Source organism: Mus pahari, chromosome 1 (genome assembly GCF_900095145.1).
Source record: "Mus pahari chromosome 1, PAHARI_EIJ_v1.1, whole genome shotgun sequence".
Classification (NCBI taxonomy): Eukaryota; Metazoa; Chordata; class Mammalia; order Rodentia; family Muridae; genus Mus; species Mus pahari.
The window spans coordinates 52,789,096-52,813,021 of NC_034590.1; the positions used below are offsets into that span (position 1 = coordinate 52,789,096).

At 43.6% G+C, this 23,926-nt stretch overlaps 1 protein-coding gene across 1 annotated transcript in view; it reads left to right on the plus strand.

Moving 5' to 3' along the window:
- Nucleotides 1-23,926, plus strand: part of Pde8a (phosphodiesterase 8A) — a 115,573-nt gene that overhangs the window by 46,075 nt on the left and 45,572 nt on the right. Inside the window, exons 2-3 of the mRNA XM_029535592.1 lie at nt 16,019-16,075; nt 17,653-17,843. Of these exons, the coding sequence (XP_029391452.1) occupies nt 16,019-16,075; nt 17,653-17,843 (248 nt within the window). The remainder of the gene's footprint in view (nt 1-16,018; nt 16,076-17,652; nt 17,844-23,926) is intronic.

Sequence of the window (23,926 nt, forward strand, 5' to 3'; positions counted from 1 at the left end):
CTCCCCTCCCCTCCCCTCCTCTCCTCTCCTCTCCTCTTGTGTAGCCTGTGGGCCTGGAACTTTGAGTGTAGACTAGGTTGGCCTGGAACTCAGAGATCCACTTCCTTCCATCTCCCTGGTGCTGAGATTAAACACACAGTCTGCCATGCCTGGCTTGACCTTATCTTTTGAGGTAGGGTCTCTCACTGAACTTGGAGTTTGCCAATCCAGATAGACTGTCCAGCAAGCCCCCAGGATCCTCCTGGCCTGCCTTCCGAGTCCTAGGTGTGTGCGCCACCACACACAAATCTTTTATAGGGCTGCTGAGGGTCCAAACTTGGTTCCTCATGTTTGCACAGCATTCACTGACATAGCCTTTTCCCCAGTGCTTACATATTCTTAATTTATTAGATGATATTGTATTACTAATCTCATTGTTTTTCCTCTTTTCACATGGCAGTTGTTTTTAAGATCCACATGTCCCGCATACCCTCACCCCCAGCTAAATAGACTTCAAATGCCACAACTTGTTGCTGTCACCCATAACCCTAGACAGACATTCTTGCATGTTCCCTTTTGTGAATAGGCACAGGTTTACTACTCCTGGGTTATGGTTTGGCAGTACAGCTACAAGAATTGTGTGTGTGTGTTCTTTTATAATTAGTTTTAAACATTTTCTCATTGAAAATTTCAACCAGGAGTCATTTATTATCTTTTTTAAAAACCTTTTCATTTGTTCCTTGTGAATTTTACATCATGTACCCCAATCCCACTCACCTTTTCCTCCCATTGTACCCACCCTTCATCCTTGCAACCTCCCCCCACAACAGAGAAAAAACATCTCATTGTGGAAACTGTAGTGTGTCACAGTGTGTCCCACAGTATCCCCTTTTGTCCACATTTCCTTGTTTGCAAATGTTCATTGCAATGACTTGTTGGTCTGGTATGAAGCCTCTGGCTTCTGTTACTCTATTAAAATTGGAACCTCACTAGGACTCCTGTTGGCTAGCCTGTTGTCACCCTGTGTCACCAGACCCTTCATGTACTTCAGCAGTTCACCTATGGGGTAGGCTTTGGAGTAGGCCAATTCAAAGCCCTGGATTTAGGCCAGAGAGGAATCTGAGCTGGTCAGCCTGACTGGCAAGCCCCCCACCCCCGACACACACCACACTCACTGCAGTCAGGGTGCTCTATCTGCTGCCCAGGCAAGGTTCCGGGTCCACTCTCCAGAGTGTTACAGCAGGCGAGGGACATGGCCAGTTTTCCCACCCTCAAGGGCCAACTCTCCCAACTGCTGTAAGTGGCAAGGGATGAGGTTAGGGGAGGAGGGCATCTCTCCCTCATCTGTGCCACTGCCATGCACAGAAGGCATGAGAGCCAAGGCCTGCTCACCTCTAACATCACATTCATGGCCAGCTCCTCTGTGTTGCTCAGGTGAGGGGCAGGGCCCACTCTCCTGAGTACTGCAGCAGATGAGCTCTTATGACCCCAGGGCCAGCTCTTCTGCCTGCCTATTTTACCCTATTTTCTACAGCAGAATAAGACTTCATAAATAGAATGTTAGAATGCAAAATACTATTTACAATATGGCCATTAACAAGTGTTTTCTTTGACACACTGAGGGGAGTTTGCCTGATGCCTCAGGACCTGCCCAGAGGTGGGCAGAGTGCCCTGGAGAATGGTTGTGGGTGCGCCTGTGGTAGCACCACATGAGATGCACACCTCTCTTGACAGTTCATGCTTTTCAGACTCTTCATCCAGTTATGACTACTGTGCTCTGCTAGTGAGGATATTTGAGTTGGTATTTGAAACTTCCTGCCTGTTCTGTTAAATAGGTATTGAGTTTTAGAGACTACAAATATTCATTTTTTCCATGTATAAACACTAGACAATATTTGACCAAGGGAAAAAATGGCTCTGAGAAGACATATCTTCCGTAAGGAGAGTTTTAGGTTCCTTATACACTGAACCCAGGCTGTGCTGTCATTGGCTTCTAGATGTGGCTGTATTGCACCCTGCTTTGCTTGTTTGTCAGCTTGGCACAGGCTAGGGTCATCTGAGAAGACAGAAGGAACCTCAACTGACAAAATGCCTCCATAAGGTATTGTCTTGACTGATGGTTGGTGTGGTGGGGCCCAGCCCTGTGTGGGTGGTGCTGTCGCTGTGTGGGTGATTCTGAGGTTTATAAGAGAGCAAGTTGAGAAGGAGCAAACCAGTAAGCCGCGTTTCCCAGTGACTTCTGCTTCAGTTCCTGCCCCCGGGTTTCTGTATTGAGCTCCTGTCCCGATTTTCCTCCATGATGGAGTATAACCTGAGAGCTGTAAGGTAAAAGTAAACTCTTTTGTCTTCAAGTTGCTTTTGGCAATGGTATTTATCACGGCAATAGAAACGGCAACTAAGACATGGTGTGACCAACTGCTTCAAGCCGCTGCCACTCTGACTTCCCACCATGCTGGACAGTTACTGTGAGCTGTGAGCCAGGGTCAACCCTCTCTCCCTTAAACTGCTCTTGTCCTGGTGTTTGCTATAGCAACAAGGGGGAACCAGCAGAACAAGGCTAAGACACCTCCAGTGCTCAAGGATTTCTTCTGTCTTCTAGAGCCAGAGTGGGCATGTGAGAAGGATAGTTTGCATCCCCTTCCACTAATTGGCTGACATGACAGGGAACTGGGCTGAGCGCTGTTGATCAGAGAGTGAGCTGCATGTCTGCCAGATCACTTCTTCAAAACCACGGAGCAGCTGCATGGTTGCCTAGAAGTAATACAGTTTATCAGGCAGTAGGGTCAGAATTGAAAGACCTCTCCATTGAACCTTCACAGTACTGATTCTGGAAGCTTCGGGGTGAGTATAGATGACCCTGTTGTGTGGATTGCCATTCTCAGTGTAATCTGCTTTGTATCTCATTGAGTCTTATTCTCTAGCCTAGAAGAACCCAGGCTTCCCTTTGCTGTCAGGATGCTAAGGGTGATCAGGTGGGCAGCCTGCCACTGTAGAACATTGTGAATGAGGCTCACTGCTGTATGGGACATCTGGTGTAGGATGACCAGATCCCCTGACAGTAAGACTTGAGAACCCTCGGTCCAGTAGGTTCATATACACGACTGAGAGGCAGAGAATGTTTTTTGTTTGTTTTTATTCTTATCATTCTTTCTGTTGTTCAGAGACAGGGTCCTTGAAAGCACTGTGTATTTCCTGTTGGTCTTGAATCCTCCTGTCTCAGCTTCACAAGGGCTGGGATTACACACTTGCACTATCACATCTGGTGCTGATTTGTTAATTGATGATTGGGAGTATGTTCCTTCAATACCACAGACCATCGATTTTTGCTGTGTTCTGTTTGCCTTTGTGAGAAATCCATAAATACCAGGATCTTCCATCTCAATAAATTCTCCTTTTTGATCTGACAAGTCCATAAGCCAGTGACCACTTTGCACTTTTTAGGGGCCATGGGAAGCCTTTAGGCTGCACTTCAGGGCATTGCATCTCACATTTCCACTACTGGACCAGGGTTCTCAGCTCTTACTGTCACAGGATCTGGTCACCCTACACCAGACTTCCCATTTTTTGTTGTGTGTTTCTTTTTAAAGGTTTATTTTATGTGTACGGGTGCTTTGCCTGTCTGTATGTGTGTACAGCGTGTGTGTGCCTGGTGTCTATGAAGTTGGGGGGTGGCATTGGAGGCTCTGGAACTGGAGTGACAAATGGTGTGAGTCATGATGTGGTCTTCTGAGATCTGAACACAAATCCTCTGTAAGACAGTAATTGCTCTTAACTACGCCATCTCTGTAGCCCTGCTCCTGTGTTTATTAATGGGTTTATTCTTATTAGAATAATTTACTCTCAAAGCTGATTTTACTCTAATATTTCTGGAAAGCCTTTAGTTGTCCCCAATAACAAATACATTAACATATCTAAGGATGAGATTCCGTTTTGTATAATATTTCCCATTAAGAACTTAATGGCTGGGCTGGTGAGATGGCTCAGTGGGTAAGAGCACCCGACTGTTCTTCCGAAGGTTCGGAGTTCAAATCCCAGCAACCACATGGTGGCTCATAACCATCCGTAACAAGATCTGATGCCCTCTTCTGGAGTGTCTGAAGATAGCTATAGTGTACTTACATATAATAAATAAATAAATCTTAAAAAAAAAAAAAAGAACTTAATGGCTTTTATTAGAAGTTATTGCCTTAGAGTTATAAAAGAAGTATCTCTAGGAAAATACCGTTTATAAAATGCCTTGTAATATGTTTGCATAAAGAATGATATTTCATAACCAAACTCTTAGAACGTCTTTACTGTAAGCATTCAGTTACTCATTATCAGGCACTGAGTTGAGCACCTGCAATAACTCATTTAATCCAAACACTCTTGTTTGCTCAACACAGTGGGTTCTGGGGGAAGGACCTGAATGGCTTCACTCTAGCATGAAGTTCTTTGAATTTGAGTGAGAGGACACACAAGGCTTGCAGTAAATATTTGACATTTAAGTTGACTGAGGGGCAAGTGGCAGCAGGTTAATGGAAGAAAAAGGAATTGGGAATGGGTCTGGCCGTCAATATGGGAGAAGGTCCTGGGCCTCAGGATAGTTCTTGTGCTGTCTTCTGGGTAAACCTGGCAAGGACTAAGGAAACTCATGTGGCCTACTAGGATGCCAGCAGAATGACAGCTCTCCCATGGCCTGCTCTCCATAGACAACCAAAGGGGCTTTCATTTCATTTTGTTTAAGTTAGACCATACCATGGAAGGACAAAGAATATGATCAATATATTGCATGAAAAAAATAGATCAGACTGTATTGCTGCTTTGTAATAATATCCCATAACTTTTCATGAAATTTAGAGTAAAATGCAGATTTCTTGGCTTACAAGGCTCCGTTTGATATGGCCTCTGCTTACTTAGGGCCTCATCTTGAGATCTTCTTCCCTTGTTTCTTCTAGTGCCTCACCGTAAGTCCTCTCCCTGATACTCTTCATTGGCTGGTGCTTGGTCATTCAGACCCCACTTCCACAGCACTGTCCCAGGAAGGCCTTCCTCAGCCTCTCATTCATTATAGCAGCCAAGCTCTCTGCACCACAGCTCTCATGGTTGTAGAGGTGTTATCTATCCTCCACATTCTCTGTTGATCCCCAGATCTAGGAAAACCCCTTACACAATATGAGTGCTCAGTTACAATTTGTCAAATAGGTAAGGACTGTTCGCCAGTTTCTTGATCTTATTTCACCTGAATATAGATTAGGTGAGTGAGTCCTTGCCCTGTAGAACACGAAAGAGAAGATAGAATTAAGTTTTGTTCCTGCAATTGTTGCTTCCCATTGTTCTGTTCTAAACTTAAGTTTCTTCATTGCTAAAGTAGAGTTAATGAACTTAACTTACAAAGTAAGAGTCTGGGGATGAGTTGTACTTGGCTAATGTGCACAAAAGCCTCTCTCTGTCTCTAACATCAGTAATCTGAGCACTTGGGGTGTAGACGTATGAGAATCCTGAAGAAGCTCAGGGTTACCCTTGGCTATGTACTATGTTCGAAGCATAGTAAATGCACGTTGTCTCAATGGTGATTGGGAGCTAAGAAGGAAAAATAGAAGCAGGCAAGGGATAGGAGAGAAGGCTGCAGGAGTAGACATTTCTAATGCATTGGAATTACTTATTTCCTTTGTCTTCCCTCCCTCTCTCCCCCTCCCCCTCTACACCCTCTCCCTTTTCCTCTCCATGATCTTGCTATGTAGTCCACCCTGGTTTCAGACTTTAGGCAACCCTCCCAAAGCCTCCCAAGTGTTGAGATTACAGGTATGTGCCATATGCCTAGCTAGTAGCTTTCCCTTTTTACTTCAAGTCCTCAACTCATGACAGAGTAACTTTGCCTCATAGTGTCACATGTAGCCAATATTAACAGTCAAATAATCAAAAAACATCTGATATGGTTCATCAAAACTAATAATAATTTTTGTCATTGTTTTAAAAAGTTTTATTTATTTACATATATGAGCACTCTATTTGCATTTGTGCCTGAATGACGGAAGAGAGGATCAGATAGAAAAGGGCATTGGATCTCATTATAGATGGTTGTGAGCCACCATATGGTTGCTGGGAATTGAACTTAGGACCTCTGGACAAGTAGCCAGCACTCTTAACTGCTAAGCCATCTCTCTACCCAATCTTTGTCATTTCTGATCAGTCACATTTGTCAAAAAAATATTTTAAATTGTTAGGATAAAAATATATGTCTTTGTTTTCTGACAATCTAGTGTGTGTGTGTGTGTGTGTGTGTGTGTGTGTGTGTGTATTTAGAAACAGCCTCATTAAATGGCCCTGGCTGTCTTGGAACTCACAGAGGTCTACCTGCTGCCTCCCAAGTGCTGGGGTTAAAGGCATATGCCACCACATATTCTTCAGTTATAACTGTGTGTATTTGTTATGTGTCATGGCATCCATGAGGATGTCAGAGGACACATGTGTAGATTCAGTTTTCTTTCTACTGTTACCTGGTCCTGAGGGTTAAACTCAGGTCATCAGGCCTTCAGGGTGTGCATTTGACCTAAGCAGCCATCTTGCTGCCCTGAATCTTACAATTTTTAAAAACAAATCTTTTTTAATTAATTAATTACTTAATTTATTTTACATCCTGATCACAGCTTCCCCTTCCTCCCTCCACTCCACCGAGTCCATTCCTTTCCACTCCCCACCTTCCTTTCTCTTCAGGAAGGGAGGGCTCCCATGGATGTCAACCTACCTTGGCATATCAAGCTGTTGTAGGACTGGGCACATCTTCCCCTATTGCAGCCAGACCAGGCAGCCCAGTTAGGAGGAAGGGATCCAAAGGCAGGCAGCAGAGTCAGGGACAGCCCCGCTCCTGCTGAAAACAATACATCTTTTCTTCTCTTTTGTAGAATTATTTATTTATTTTATGTATGTGAGTGCACTGTCACGTCTTCAGATGCACCAGAAGAGAGAAACAGATCCCATTACAGATGGTTGGGAGCCACCATGTGGTTGCTGGGAATTGAACTTAGGACCTCTGGAAGAGCAGTCAGTGCTCTTAACCACTGAGCCATCTCTCCAGCCCCGAAGCAATAAATCTTAATAAATTAAAAAATACTTAAAAAGATTTAAAGACTAAACTCAAAAATCTGATTTTGTTTTGTTTTTAGACAAGGCCTCATGTAGCCCAGGCTGGCCTCAAACTCACTATGTAATCAAGGCTGGCGTTGAACTCTTTATTTTCCTACCTCCTGAATGCTTCAGGTTACAGGTGTGTACCACCACATTCATTTTCAGTAACTATTAATTTGTGACTAATATTTTGTCAGCTTGACACAAACAAGGAAGTTTGTGTCTGGGAAGATGAAAATGCCTCTATAAGCTGGCATGTAAGCAAATCTGTTAGCCATTTTCCTGACTGATGGTCGATGTGAGAGGGCCAAGCTCACCGGGTGGTTCTACCCCTGAGCAGGTGGTCCTGGGCTGTATAAGTAAGCTGAGCTAGCCACGGACAGCAAGCCGGTCAATAGCATCCCTCTGCAGTCTGTTTTAGCTCCTGCCTTGAGTTTCTGCCCTGACTTTTCATCATGACAACTGCAAACTGCAAGGTGAACTAAACCCTTTTCCCACAAAGTACTTTGGTGATGATTTTTGTTTTTTTGAGGCAGGGTTTCTCTGTGTAGCCCTGCCTTTCCTGAACACACTCTGTAGACCAGGCTGGCCTCGAACTCAGAAATCCTCCTGCCTCTGACTTCCAAGTGCTGCTGGGGTTAAACAGGTGTGCTGTCATTACTACGCCGGCATGTTTGTAGTTTGGATCAGAGTAATAAAACACAAATTAGGACACAACTCTTTATTGTTGTTAGCAGTGGTTTCTAGAGACAGGGTTTCTCTGTGTAGCCCAGGCTGTCTTGGAACTGGCTCTATAGACCAGGCTGCCCTTGAACTCAGAGATCTGCCTCCCTCTTCCTCTCTGCTACAGTGATTAAAGGCATGCACCACCATGCCCATCAAGACACAACTCTTGAACATACTGTTGTTTCCTTATTATCTAAACAATCTAAAAATGTCAGCTACATTTGAAGCTGAAAGATAAAAGCTAAGTTATTAAAATTGATTTAAAAATGAATTTGAATGCAAAACCTAGATTAAAGGGGCTGTGACATGAAGGTCTAGGTCAGTTTGATTTTGATTTTGAGGCGTGAGAAAAGGATGGATGCAGGAAGTCCAGTGGCCCCTCCCTTTTCTGGAGCAGACAGGGAGGTGTTTACTCTGAGGACCTGTCACTTACATCTGCTCACTGGGTGATGTCATCAGATTTCCTGGTGGGGGTAATGTTTTTGCTAGGTGGTAATGGTAGGGAAGGAGGTGGGCGCAGGGGTCAGTAGCTGTGTGGTTGTCTGGCTGGACTGATACTCTGCTCCATAGAGGTCCTAAGATCCGGATATTCCCTGTAGACAGGATGTAAGGTTAAATGCAGTCTAGTTATAAGTAAATAAAATGTTCAGTGGTCACAGAGATTTGCTGAAACTTGGACCTTGTATGGTGATGCTGCTAAAACTCTACAGTGGCTGAAATTTGGTCTTAAATCTTTTAAAGAATGAACATATTATTTTCTTTATTTTTCAAAGTTACTCTAGTAAATGGGTTAGGTTAGTTTTATAAGTTGAGACTATATAGTTATGGCTTCTTTCCTAAAAGTTACCTCACCAACTTTTTCAAAGATTTTTTTTTTAATGTATGTTTATATATGTGAGCTTGTGTGCTACATTTATGTAGGGGCCTACAGAGGTAGGAAGATGGTGCCAGATTCTCTGAAATTGGAGTTAAAGGCAGTTGTGAGCCACGATGTGCTAGGAACCAAATCTAAGTCCTCCACAGAGCGGTGCACACTGTAAAGCACCGAGCCGTCCGTCCTCTCCAGCCTGCTATCTCACCAGGTTTCTCTGTGTAGCCCTGGCTTTCCTGACCTAGCTTGTACATCAGCCGGGGCTGGACCTCAGGGACCTGTCTGTTTGCCTCCCTCGGCTGCTCACCGACGGCTGGAGTAGGTCACGTGCTCGGTGTTATTTGCCTCTGTGCTCTGTCCTGTCCCTTGGCTTGACTTAACAATGTAAGTTTATTTTATTTTGTGTATTTTTTCCCTGAGATAGGATCTCACACACACACAAAAATACACAAAATAAAATGAACTAACCATCCGGTGACTACTGTGAACTCTTAGCTGAGAGTCACATGACTTTTCTCACCCAGCCTTTAAACATTTCTGCTTCATGACAATGTTTCTGCACTTAAACACATGCCTTTCCTGCATTTGGTGCCTTGTGGTGCTTCCTCCAAACTGTAACACTCCAGTTTCCATAGCTTTCTATCTGCCTTAGAGCATCCAGTTTCCCAGCATCATCATTTGTTGAAGGCTGTCCTCTCCCTGGTGAGTTGTCTTGGCATCTTTGTTACAGATTCTTTGAGGATATGTGCTAAATTTCTCTCTAGTCTCTCTGTTTGTTTCATTGTCTGTCTATACCTGCACCATGTGACTTTGATTGCTGTAGTTTGTATTAAGTTTTGAAATTAGGAAGTCTCTTGCAGGTCATTCATTCATTTGTAAGATTGTTTTGGCTAGTACAGATCCCCTGAGTTTCCATATGAGTTCTAGAATGTATGTTTCTCTTTCTGCCAAAAAGAAAAGAAAGGGAAGTCATTGAGATTTTAATAAGGACCCTGATGACTGTGTAGATTGATAGCTTTAGGTAATGTTGGCATCTTAGTAATGTTGTCTTTTAATCTATAAACATGTGCTTCCATTCAGTGAAAAGGTTTTGGTGTGTGTGTGGCATGTGTGCATGGTGTGTGTGAGTGTGTGTGTGCGTCTGTGTGTCTGTGTTAATTCAGGAGGTCTCAGTTGGTACTGCCTCTGTCACCTTCCTCCTCCTCCTCTTCTTCTTTCTACTTTTCCTCCTCATTATTGTGTTTTTTCTGAGACAGTCTCACTGTATAGCCCTGGCTGGCTAGGAACTCACTGTGTAGACCAGGTGGGCCTACACATAAAGTTTCAAACTCCTAATGACTCAACTACCCCGACTCCGGAGTCCTGGGATTGATTAAAGGTGTGTGCGGCTACACCCAGCCTTTCTCTATCTCTTTTTTAAAGTACCAGGGACCTGGGAGGTGAGAGACTCTAAGGACTCAAAGGGAGGAGCCTTAGATGGAATGCCCAACAGTGGGGAGAGGGAACTTATAGAGTCCACCTCCAGTGGAAAAACAGGACATCAAGTGGAGGGATGGGGTTGCCATCTCAATTGTTCCTGTCTAAAAGAACTGCAAGGACAAAAAAAAGGAGGGAAAGGAGGTCCAGTGACCCGCCCATCTTGGGATTCATCTCAGGGGGAGGCTCCAAGGCCTGACACTATTACTGATGCTATGGTGAGCTTACAGACAGGAGCCTCTCATATCCTCTGAGAAGTCTAACAAGCAGCTGAAAAGTCAGATGCAGATAGTTACAGCCAACCATTGGACTGAAGTTGGGGACCCCTGTGGCTGAATTAGGGAAAGGCTGGAAGAAGCTGAGGAGAAGGGTAACCCTATGGGAAGACCAGCAGTCTCAACTAACCGGGACCCCTGAGTCCTCTCAGACACTGAACCACCAAGCAGGCAGCAAACACTCGCTGGTCCAAGACCTGACATATATGCAGCAGAGGACTGCTTGGTCTGGTCTCAGTGGGAGAAGATGCCCCTAACCCTAGAGAGACTTGAGGCCTCAGGGAGTCCTGGCTTGGGGGTGGACATAAAAGTAAATTAAAAACATCATCATCAACAACAACAAAAAGATGCTGTCTCCCCGAACCTGGAGCTTACTGTTTTAGTTAAACTGGTTGGCAAGTGAGCCCCTGAGATCCGATTCTCTCTGTCCTCACCCTGTACTCGGGTTATCAATGCACACCACTTGCCTGACTGCCACAGCTTCAAGCTGGCAAAGAATGCATTTGCCAACTGAGCCATCTCCCTAGCTGAATATTATTTTCTTCACTTCTCTACCAAGTGCATCCTTTCCACACTCCTTTCAGGTTACTAAGTCTAGTGATGTATTTGATTTTTATAACTTGTATGCTGCTGAATTCATTTACTAGTCCTGGCAACTTTCTTGTGGGATCCTCAGGATTCCTAAGATTGTATCATCCATGAGTAAAGATAGCTTCCTCCTTTCCCATTTTATGGCTCACTTGTTCCTCTGTTTTGTCTAGAGCTTCAGTGACTGTTGGACAGAAGTGGAGAAGTTGGCTTCTCTCCTTGTTCCTAGCTTTAGAGGAACTGCTTCCTTTCTCTGCCTGCTGGGTGTGCTTGCTGTGGGTTTGTTATGGCAGTAGTTCTCTTCTGCTCCTAGATAACCATTGTTGTCACCAAAAGATGTTTATTTAGAATCTTGTCAGATGCTTTTTCTGTACCAGTTGAGATTATCATATGGTATTTTCCCTCCACTCGGTTACTACACTATATTTGCTGATTTTCATATTAGATCATCCTGATATCCCAAAATTAACTCTCATTTGATGAATGGTTTATCATTATTGGTGTGTGTGTGTGTGTGTGTGTGTGTGTGGTGTATACATGTGTATGTGTGAGCATCCATGTGGAAGCCAGAGGTCAATCTCATTGTTTTTCTTCAGGAGCTGTTTAGCTTGGGGTTTTGTTTGTTTGTTTTGTTTTTTGTTGTGCTTTTTACTTGCTATTTGTGCGTGGGCATGAGCACATGGGTGGAGGCAGGCATTTAGCTGTCTAAGAACTGCTTCAGAGAGCAGTTCAGCAGACCTTACCTATCTCCTTCCACCTTTATGTGGGTTCTGAGGCTCAAACTCAGGTGACTGACTTGTGTGGTAATACCTCACCTTATGAGATAGGATCTTCCATTGGTCCAGAGCTCACCAGTTTGTCTAGACCAGTGAGTACCAGGGATTCAGCCAGCTTTGCCTCTGCAGTGCTGGTGGAGGATGCTCGGTGTCAAGCTCAGGTTCTCATGGCTGTGCAGCTACCAATTTACCCAAGGGCAACCGTGGAACTGGACTGTGGGCTGCTTTGTGGGTTCCTTTTCTGCCACCTTTCTCCACCCTTATTCCACCTTTCCAACACCACAACACTAGGTAGGAGAGAAAGAAGGGTAGCAGAGAAAGGGGGTGTCGATATCATTAGACTTCTTTTCTGATTAGGGGCATTTGAGTTCCTTTAGGCAAAGTTTGATCTTTGCTGTCAGGATATCCAATTTCTTCTTCTCATCTCTTTGGACATGACTATTGACAAACCACAACAACAGCAATCAGTAACAGCTGCTGCAGCTGCCACCACTGCCACACCCCTCTTGGGGCTCTAGCATTTGTATGACCCTCTCAAGAGTCATCAGAATTTCAGATATCATACACTTGTGGAAACTGGCTGCAGCTGGTGAAATCATGTCCCTGCTAGAGCCTGAGGCAAATCATAGTCAGCTGCTGTGGACAATCTAAGGCAGCCCCATATTCCACACCTGGGGTGATACTCAAAACACATTGTTGTAACATGTCTGTTTTTAAAGAAACCAAAATTCTAACTACATAACCATTTTAATATGCTACTGGGTTGAGTTTGCTAGCATTTGTTGAGGATTTTTATATCCAGTTCCTATGGAATATTGGTGTACAGCTTTCCTGTATCTCTGTCGAGTTTGGGTGTCAGGGTAGTACTACATTTATAGAATGACATGGGAAGTATCTCCATCTCTACAGTTGCTTGGGAAACTTTGAAGAAGATTGATATTAATTCTTTAAATTGTAGAATTCATCAAAGAAGCCATCAATCCTAGGATTTTTGTCTATTCAGATTTTCTGTATTGATGTGATTTCTCAGTAGATTTTGTGTTTCTAAAAATTTGTCTGTTAGATCCAGGTTATCCATAATTAAATAAAGGTGCATAACTGTTCATTGTATTTCTACAATCTTTTTTATTGACAGATAATTTGAATATCTCTGCTTTCATTTCTGATATAGTGATTTGAGGCTTTTCTCTTTTCCTTTGTCTAACTAAAAGTTCATCAACGTGGTTTTTTCCTAATAATCACATTTTGGTTTTATTGGTCTCTTCTATTGTCTATTCTCTATTTTACTTTATCCCTACACTAATCTTTATTATTTCCTTTCTCCTGAAAGCTTTGGTAATGTATTATTTTTTTTAGTTCCTTAAAATATAAAGTTAGGTTGATAGTTTGAGATCTACTGTGATATTTAATTTTTTTAAATTAAGTATTACTTGTGGAAGTGCAGGTGCCCATGGAGGCGAGGGGCAGCAGATCCCCCTGGAGCTGGAGTCACAGGCTGTTGTGAGCTGCCTGATATGGGTGCTGGGAACCAAACTCTAGTCCTGCAAGAACACTGTGTGCTGTTAAGTGCTGAGCCACTTCTCCAGCCCCCTGTGATTCTTAATATAAGTGTGTATAGATAAAAATTTGCCCATAAAACCATTTTTACTGCTACCTGGGTAGTCAGAAGTCGGTGATCATAAGCAACAGTTGTGATTGGAACACCAGTTTCTGAGATTTGGAGGGAAGAGGCCTGTATGACTGTGCTCTTTCCTGACATTAATGTTCAGATCGGCCTGGAAATGTGTGCACTCTGCCTGCCATGGAGCTAAGTCAGGCAGGCTGGCACTAAGAGTGAAATTGACTGAAACTGACTATACAGGATAACAAAGAGTTATCCTAGACACGGTTTGCCAGAGCAGCATTGCCTAGGTAGAAGGCTTCTGCTGTTTCTCACACTGCCACCTTCCCCTAGTCTGTCATTTGACTGTTCTGGACAGTCCTGGCTTCAGCATTCATTTGTGCCCATTGTCACTGTGGTATCCATGGTGACATGTCCCAAGACAGTAGATGGCTCCTCCTGAACCTGGGCTCCATACCTTTCCCTTTTCCAGAAGGTTCTCTATTCTTCAGTCTTATGTCTGCAACAGTGATCTTCATTTCTCTAATTCCTTTTGAGAAACAAAATTATCACACGGTGAGTCAGGAACTTAATCAGTGGTTCATAATTAGTGAATATTGGTGTCCTAGTTAGTGTTTCTACCACTGTGATAAGCACCATGACCAAAGGTAACTCGGGGAGGAAAGGGTTTAGTTTACTTTACAGCTTACAAGCCTGTCATTCAGGGAAGTCAGAGCAGGAACTGGTGCAGAAGATGTGGAAGAGCACTGCTTACTGGCTTGCTCACTCGTGGCTTGCTTAGCTTGCTTTCTTATAGCACCAAGAACAACCAGGCCAGAGGTGGTACCACCTACAATGGGCTGGGCCTTCTCACATCAATCACTAATGTAGACTTGCTGCCTAGAGGAGGCATTTTCTTAATTGAACATCTCTTCCCAAATGACCTGGCTTATTTAAAATGGACATGCAACTAGCTAGGACAATCAGCTTTTCATAGTTAAAATTATATGTGGGTTACTTAAGCATGTTTTGTTATATTTTCTTTGTACTTGGTTTATGGCTTGAGAAGAGTAGTTGGCGGAGAATTCTTTATAGGAAGTATCTAGTTCTTGGGTGGATGTTCTAAATATGGAATCACAGCATCACCCGGGGGCTTAGGGTAGGGATCTCTTCAGTACAGAGAACCTCTATCGCTTCCTCTATGCCAGGCTTTGTTCTTTCTAGACAGAAATTTTAGAATGTATGTGTGTGTGCATGTGTGTGTGTGTGCGTGTGTGTGTGTATGTGTGTGTGTATTCTAGAAGATTAGTACAGTATATATGTGCTTGTGTGTGTGTGTGTTTCAGCCCCAACTTCTCCCACTTTTAGGTTTCTTTGTGAAAAGCATAGACTGCACAAACCTTCCAGTGGCTCTGAATTTGTATCTAGGGGTCTGGAGCTAAACCAAGGATGGAAAGTGGCAAGCATGCCACTCCTAGCCTTGTAGCCGTGAGCAAAGGACTTATACAGTTTCTTGCTGTGTGTGTAATGAGTGATAACCCCCCACCCCTCACTGGCTTTTGGGTTCCGAGACAGGGTTTCTCTGTGTAGCTCTGGCTGTCCTGGAAATCACCCTGTAGACCAGGCTGGCCTCCAACTCAGAAATCCGCCTGCCTCTGCCTCCAAGTGCTGGAATGAAAGGCCTATGCTACCAATGACCTGTACTTAAGTGTCTTAAAGTTGTAGCAATCTAGCAAAAGACAGCTATCAGATATAATTTCTTTCTCCTTTCCTATTTTTTCACAATCTACAACTTACAAACTACCCTGTGTTTGTGGGGGCAGGTACCATCACACATCCCATCTGTAGAAATGAGAGGACAGCCCCGTGAAGCTAGAGTTCTCTTCACATTTACATGGGGTCAGGGATTAAATTCAGTTTGTCAGGCTTACATGGTACGTGCCGCCACCTGCTGACACATCTCACAGTCCTCCACCTTAGTTTTTTGAAGCAATAGTTCTTAATGAACCTAGAGCACATTGATTTAGCTAAACTGGCTGACCAGTGAGCACTGGGATTGGCCTGTCTCCTTCTCCCTGGTATTACAGACACTTCCAGATTTTTATGTAGTTGCTGAAGCTCTCAGATCCTCATTCTCTTCCAGCAAGCACTTTTCTAACTGAACTATCTTCCCAGGCCTGATGCTGTGTGTCTTAGTGTCTGGTGTTTAATGTCAGCATCTCCTATACTTTAGAGTAGATTAACCAAGGCTGTTATGCTCCTCTGTAAAAAAAGAATCAACTATTTCTCAGAGAAGCTTCTTTGACTGACATCCATTGTTCTGATGACTAGATTGCATTATTCATGTGCCATTTTGCATGTAATTTCATTACCCTCCAGGAGAAGGTGGGTATGGTCTATAGGGACTTCAGTGTTTATTCAGTATCTACTCTTGTATCATAATCTTATATGGAAGTTCTACTGGAAGCTTTCCTGTTTTCATTTCTCCTGGGAATTTTCTAGTGTTGTTGCAGTTCCTCTTACTTAGCTAATATTTGTATAAATTTTAGAGTAGATATTTTACTTTTGTCTGTAACATTGAGTTCAGAGAGAATAATATAAGCAAATCTCTTTCTTACAGGTATCAGTAGCTGATGTGCAATTTGGGCCGATGAGATTTCATCAAGACCAACTTCAGGTATTATGCTCTAATGATCACATTTCAATTTTCTTTAATGAGGAGGATATTTAAAATGATACATTTAAGATAATTTGTTTTTCTACTTAGATTCTAGCACTGGATCATGGTTAAATTTCTTGGACTTGGTAACATCCTTTCCTTAGGAGTACACAGTGAGGTTAAAATTTAGGGTTGCAATAGGAAGTGATTAATTGTGCATGCAGTCACATGTGTCATACATTGAAAGGAAGGAAAACCAAAGTGGCAAAAGGCCAAAGGCTGATTAATCTAGAGGAAGAATATTTAAGGCATTGTCATTCATAACTTCTGTAAGTTTGAATTTTTCCAAAATGAAAAGTTAAAACATAGCCTCTTCCATTACAGCAAGTTTGTTGTTTTGGGGTTAAGGTCTTATATAGCCCATGTTGGCATTAGAGGACTGGAGAGACGGCTTAGTGGTTAAGAGCACTTACTGCTCTTGCAGAGGACCTAGGTTCAGTTGTAAGTGCACACAGAGTTGATTACAACTGTCTGTAACTCCAGTGCTAAGGGACTTTCCTCTGGGACTCTATGGGCACTTTTACACATATGGTGCACATATGTACGTGCAGGCGAAACACCTGTACCCATAAAACAAAAATAAAGAGATCTTTAAGAAGGGATAAGATGCAGCCAAGTTATTTGAAGCTCCCTGCACATGAACTATGTCTGCTGTTGTATTTTAACCTTGTGAAGGGGGCTGACAGGCATGTGTTCTTGGTTCCTTGCATCTGTGGTATTTGAACAGTTGGGCAAACTTTCAAGGAAGTAAAGGAGATCTTCCAGTTTTGTCATCTACCTCTGACTGCAAGGCTGCTCCATCCCCACACAACCTCTGTGGTCTGTGGAGCCTAGCCCTGAAGGGGATAAAGCAGAGGTGCTTTGAACCCGAGTTGTCTGGAAGACCTGGTTGAATAGGGAAGAGGCAGCAGATCCAGGCTTCCAGTGGTTTAGACTAGGCACCAGGACAAGCAGTTACCAGCCTAACATTGGCTCAGATGGTACGCAGGTTGCCTGGGCTCTGTGTCCATATCACCTGGAATGTTGTCGTGCTCAAATCTCTCAGATTCAGAATGACTTTTCAACATGGAGGCATTGCATAACATTTGAGTCAAAACTTGTTAAGTACATCATTTAAGGATGGTGTGTCCCAACAGTATTTCACTAAAATACTTGCATTTCCCATCTGAGGAATTTCACTAGAATACCAGCCTTGTCATACTTAGTTAACTTTCTGTTTGCTAACATAAATTTTGTGTTTTGATTCCATTTTAAAATACAAATATTCTGACAAGTCTTTATTGCGTCCTATCTAAGGCATATCAGCAAAAGAAGTAAGCGTATGCTCCAAGTGCTTGGACTTCCAGCCTAGACATTTTAGCATTGACTGGCCAATGAATGCTAATGTTCCTAAGTTATACATAAGAAAAGAATGTGTATTTACAGATGTTTTGTTCATAACTTGTGTCCTAAACATTTAAGAGTTTTCCATGGCTTCTTTAAAAATGACAGTTATATCAAGATTTTAAAAATGTGTTTGTGCCCTTCTGTTCCAGGTCCTTTTAGTGTTTACCAAAGAAGATAACCAGTGTAATGGATTCCACAGGGCATGTGAGAAAGCTGGGTTTAAGTGCACAGTCACCAAGGAGGTGCAGACTGTCCTTACCTGTTTCCAGGACAAACTCCATGACATCATCATCATAGACCACAGAAATCCCCGACAGATGGATGCAGAGGCACTATGCAGGTAAGCAGCAGTCCTGTCACAGAGTCCCATGGGTCCTTATGTCAGCCTATAAACACACTAAGTTAAATTCAGTCTCCCTTTCCTGTACGCAAAATAAGCAAGGCATGATAACTTGGTTGTTTCTAGGGCTAATCTTTATTTCTTAATTGTCTTGCTTGCTCTATTTAAAACAGTAAGACATTGTCTTGCTTGCACAAAGCCCTGGACTTGTTTCCCAACTTTACAAAAAGAATCAAAACAACAACAACAATAAAAAATAGTAAGAAAATATAAAAGACAACCATTAGGATTAAGATGAAACCAACATTTATTTAATCCAAACTACCACTTGAATATTACTTTTTTTAAGTTTTTTTAAAAGATTTATTTACTTATTATATATAAGTACACTGTAGCTGTCTTTAGACATTGCAGAAAATGACATCAGATCTCATTATGGATGGTTATGAGCCACTATGTGGTTTCTGGGAATTGAACTCAGGACTTTTGGAAGAGCAGTTAGTGCTCTTAACCACTGAGCCATCTCTCCAGCCATTTATTTATTTATTTATTTATTTGCATTTGCCCCCCCTTTCCCCTCTTCCTTCTCTCCCTCTTGCTCTGGGCTGCTCACTCTGGCCTGTTGGTTTTTTATTTGTTTCTCATTACATGGTTTCTCATGGTTGTGAGCCACCATGTGGTTGCTGGGATTTGAACTCATGACTTCCGGAAGAACAGTCAGCACTCTTAACTGCTGGGCCTCTCACCAGCCTAAATATTACTTAAAAAAAGGGAATGACTATAATTTTCTAGACTATTTTAAAAGACTCTTTTTGTGTGGTATATATGTGTGTGCTGATGTGACAGTATATATGTAGAAGCCTGAGGTCAACACAGGTGTCCTCTTGCATTTGCCACTTGTTTCTGTTATTGAGACAGGATCTCTCACCGGATCTTAGTCTCATCTTTTTAGCTAGGTTGGCAGGCCAGTAAGTTCTAGGGATCTGCCTCTTTCCACCTTCCCCGAGGCCTGGGATTATAGACACGTGCTGCCATGCCAGGTTTTTATACTTGGGTAGTGGGGATTCAAACTTGGGTCCTCATGATTATATGACAAGTCCTCTAAAAACTGATATTCTTCCTAATTGGTAGCTCTTGGATCACTCCAGAACTGAATAGTACACACTGGGCGTGACTGGCCATTGAAGAACAGACCTTTAAAAATATGGCTCCTTATCATATTCTTTTCCCGATAGGCCCTGGCCAAGAATCTTGGGTCTTTCTTGTTAGTTTTCTACCATGTGATCTTGTGGGGTGAGAGCAGGGATTTGTGTCCTCCCTAGTGAGTTTCCTGGAGGCAAGAGCAGGCCCTGACGGTTTTTAAAGCCAGCTTTATCTTGGTTTTAACCTCTGTCTGGGTTGTCTCAAGATCATCTTTACAAAGGCACCTGCGTGGAATGAACTGTTTCATCAAGAAATTTCTCCTGAAGTTCATTCCTCAACTGACTTTCCTTGCTTTTTTCCTTGCTTTCATCAGACCTTTGAAGCCCATGAAACCTTAACCTCTGTTCTTCCTTTATCCTTGGTTTGGGGGTACTTATACAGTGCCAGCTTGTGAAAATATTTCATCAGTGGTTGACCTGTCCAAATTATCATTTGCCTGTAGCTCTTTTCTAGTGTTTGGAACTCCTTGTGCACCTGTGCAGTACCTTCTTGAAGGCCAAATTCTTTTGTTGTTGCATTTTCTTTTCTTTTCTTTTCTTTTCTTTTCTTTTCTTTTCTTTTCTTTTCTTTTCTTTTCTTTCTTTCTTTCTTTCTTTCTTTCTTTCCTTCCTTCCTTCCTTCCTTCCTTCCTTCTTTCTTTTAATCTTTTTTTCTTTTTTATTGGATATTTTATTTCTTTACATTTAAAAATGCTATCCCCTTTCCTGGTTTCCCTTCCAGAAACTCCCTACCCCATCCCCCCTCCCCCTGCTTCTATGAGGGTGCTCCCCTGCCCACCCACTCCTGCCTCCCTGCCCTGGCATTCCCCTACACTGAGGCATTGAATCTTCACAGGACCAAGGGCCTGTCTCCCATTGATGTCCAACAAGGCCATCCTCTGCTACATTTGCGGCTGGAGCCATGGATCCCTCCATGTGTACTCTTTGGTTGGTGGTTTAGTCCCCAGGAGCTCTTGGGGAGGGGTCTTATTGGTTGATATTATTGTTCTTCCTATGAGTTGAACACCCCTTCAGCTCCTTCAGTCCTTTCTCTAACTCCTCCTTGTGCATTTTCAAATCCTGTTTGAGAGCCTTACTTTGCGAGTCTTGGTTTGGACACTACATGTACTAGAGCGTGTGGATGAACAAAGTGTGTATCATGCCTCTGAGGGACTGATGCTCTCGTTGTAGAGCGTGATGATAAATTTCAGACTGTCAAACTGTCTGACTGTCAAACACCTGACTTGACTAAGGCATGCTGAAGGCAGTGGTAAGATACCATGCTGAACATCTGTGTAGGCATTTCCAAAAAGGATTAATTGAGGGGTAAGACACACTCTGAGTGTGGGTGGTCCCATGCCATGGGTTGGAGTCCTGGAGTAAGGAAAAAGGGAAAAGGAAAGGGCCACTGAGTTCCAGAATTCCTCCTCTCTGCTTCCTGATTACCAAGATGTAAGTTCCCTTTGCCACAGCTATGAGCGCTCCTGCTGCAGGCCTCTTCCACTGTGATGGACTATATCTTCTGAACCGTCGATAAAAACGAAACACTCTGCCCTTAAGTTGTTTTTTGTCAGGTCATAGCACAAGAAACGTAATTCATACATAGAATATCTTTGTTTCATGTGACTATAACATAAAGCTTGAGACTAGATAATTGATAAAGAACACAAATTAGCCAGCTGGAAAGATGGCTCAGTGGCTAAGAGCGCCTGTTGTTCTTCCCAAAGACCTGAATCCAAGTCTCCAAACCCAGGTCAGGCGGCTCACAGCTGCCACAAAGCTCCTCTCACCCCGCCCTACCAGAGACAGGGTCTCACTGTGTAGCCCTGGCTGTCCTGGAACTCACTGCAGACCAAGCTGGCCTGGAACTCACATATGCCTACTTCTGCCTCCTAAGTGCTGGGATTAAAGTTGTGTGTCACCACACTCTGCTGATTGCCTGTAACTTTACCTGGATGGGGTAGGGGAATACAATCTTTCTCTTGGCTCCACTGTCCCCTATACATGCATGGCACACACTCACAAGACACACATGTATACACATAAATAATAAAATAAAAACAAGTATTAACAACAGTACAGAACAAAAAAATTTTTTTCATAGTTCTCAAGACTGAGAAAACCAGGCTAAAGGTACTAATAGGTTCAGTTGTCTGGCTTCATCCTCTGGCTGTGTGAAATCTCCTTCATAAGGGCCTTAATGTCATTCACCAGAGAGCAGCCTGAATGGCCGAAGTTCTGAAGACCCTACTTTTTGCCACTGTCACATTGGCAACATATACATTTTGGAGGGCACACAGCGAAGCCAAACAGACACAGGCAGGTGAGTTCAGAAGAAGAGATTTAGGAGGGAGAGGGGACTTGAGAGAAGATGTTTGAGTTGAACAGTGAGGGTGGGCGGGCATTTGGAAGAGAATGGTGGTGGAGGAAGGGCAGCTTAAGGAGGAGCAGCAGGGTGCCTCGGCCCTCTGCGGGTGTGGGGTGCTCACACCGTTGGTCAGACAAAGGCCAGATGCAAAGGCCTAGTGTGCCTAGCCAGTCTTTGGACTCTACTCTGGGTAGTTAAGACGCTGATACTCAGGGTGTGGTAGCACATACCTCCCTCTGATCCTCCATGTGGGAGGGAGGTAGAGGCAGACATTGGGGATTCTGAGCGCAGTCTAAGCTACATAGTGAGCCTCTGTAACTGTCTCTGCTGCATTGTAGAGACTGAGCAGAGGCAATCTGTACACTGTGCTCCGCGTGCACCAGCAGCTGCAGCGAAAGTACCAGTGAAGGGAGGTGGTGAGGAGACGCAATTCTCTCCCACTGCTGTCTGCTCTACCTAAGATGCTGAGTTGTAGTCATCAGAGAAACATGGTGTTGCCCTGAGGCGTGGCAAAGCCTCTGTGAGCTTGTGGGAGGTGTGTGCTCCAACTCCTGATGCCCCGTCAAGACAGACTGGTCAGCTGTGGTTTCCCAGCCATGTTGGCAGGAGGGACAGTGAAAACAGTGCTTCACACTGTGCAGCTGCAGTACAAAAAGCCATGATTGTAGGTGTGGCTAGAGAACTGGAAAGAGCAGGCCAGGCGCCCTCTGCAGCAGACACAGTGCACACACACTGCATACACACTGCATTCCAAACACAGTGCATTGACAAGAGGAAGGTGGCTTTGACACCTGTCAGCAGCCTGAATAAAAGTCACTTCCATTCAAGGGTGACTGACAGGATGAAGAAGGGGGGAGAGGGTGTAAAAGCTGCATCAACATAATAGCCCAGAAAGAACAGCACTAATGACTGTGTGTGCATGCAGTGCATGGACATGTTTATGTGTGCATGTAGGAGGGTGCGTGCATGTGGAGACCAGAGACTGACACAGGACTGATTGTTCTTCACCTGACATTTTAAGGTAGGTCTTTTACTGGTCCTGGAGCTTATCCATTAGACTAGACATGTTGGCCATCGAACTCCATACCCTCCACTCCTGAGTGCTAGGGCTATAGACATGCACTGCCCCTCCTGGCTTTTGCTTAGGTCCTGAGGATCTGAGCTAGGTACTCATTTTTTTGAGGCAAGCACTTTGCCAACTGAGCTGTCTCCTTAGCTCTGACTAGTGTTTCCTTTTATGAGAAGCTGCAGAATGTTTTCAAAGACATAAGTTTAGTGTACTCAGAAGAGGTACGAACTATTCCTTGGTGCCATAGGGGCATAGCTGCATAACAGAAGGGAAGATTTCATGAAGGAAGACGGAGGAAAGAGAGAAGCCCTGGGAGAAACCCGGCATGCTCCAGTTCAGCAGTTCTACCCTTTGGGGTATGTGTGTCAAACAACTCACTCACAGGGGTCACCTAAGACCATTGTGAAAGACAGATAGTTATATTACGATTCATAACAGTAGCAAAATTACAGTTATGAAGTAGCAACAAAATTAATTTTATGGCTGGGGGTCTCCACAACATGAGGAACTGTGTTAAAGCGTCACAGCAATAGGAAGGTTGAGAACCACTCTTCTAGCAGAATTAAAATTCACATGGACACAGAAGCAAAAGCAAACAGGATAAGGAATGGCTCAGGGGGACAGAGGTTACTGTGCAAACATGAAAGCCAGCGTCCAGACCTCCAGCGCCTGCGTCATGGTGGGGTTCATGACCTGCCTGTGATTTCAGCCTTAGAGGGCAGAGATGGGCTCCTGGAAGAAGCTGCTTATCTGGATTAGCTGAAGCCTGAGCTTCAGGCTCAAGCGAGAGACCCTGCCTCAGTGAGCAAGGTGGAGGGTGACTGAGATGATGCCCAGCATTGGTCTGGGACCACACACCGCACACCCCACAAACAGAATTGTGTTCCTCCCCTCAAAAAAAAAAAAAAAAAAAAAAGGACAGTGCCAGACACATTCATTCATACAATTTCTTGATTCCCCTTGATCTAAAGATCAAGATCGCTGTGAACCTCCATCAGGTAATCCTTTCCTCAGCGTTAATGCTGAGGCCATTATCAGAATCATTGGAGTTCTCTCATGTGACTAGAGACTGGAAGTCTCCTAGTGCGTGTTTCTGGTTCTTTAGCTAATAACAAGTTCTCAGCAACTTCACAGGACATGCAGCACCTACAAAGTATGTTGTTGCCTTCTTTAGCTTTCCTTGTAACTGTCCATGGGGACTGTCACCTGTTTTCTAGAAAGCATCCTTGACGGGAGGGGTCATGGTGTTTTTCCTAATGTCTAGCATGTGGAAACGATGGCTAACATTCAGATAATCTTAAACCACAAAGACCAAATATTATTTAGACAATAATAGAGAAATACAAAGTGAAAAATCCAGGTTCCCGGTTCTGCAGCGTGTCACAGCAGCTCCGAGTTCTCGCTGCATATTCATATTCTCTCTCTCTCTCTCTCTCTCTCTCTCTCTCTCTCTCTCTCTCTCTCT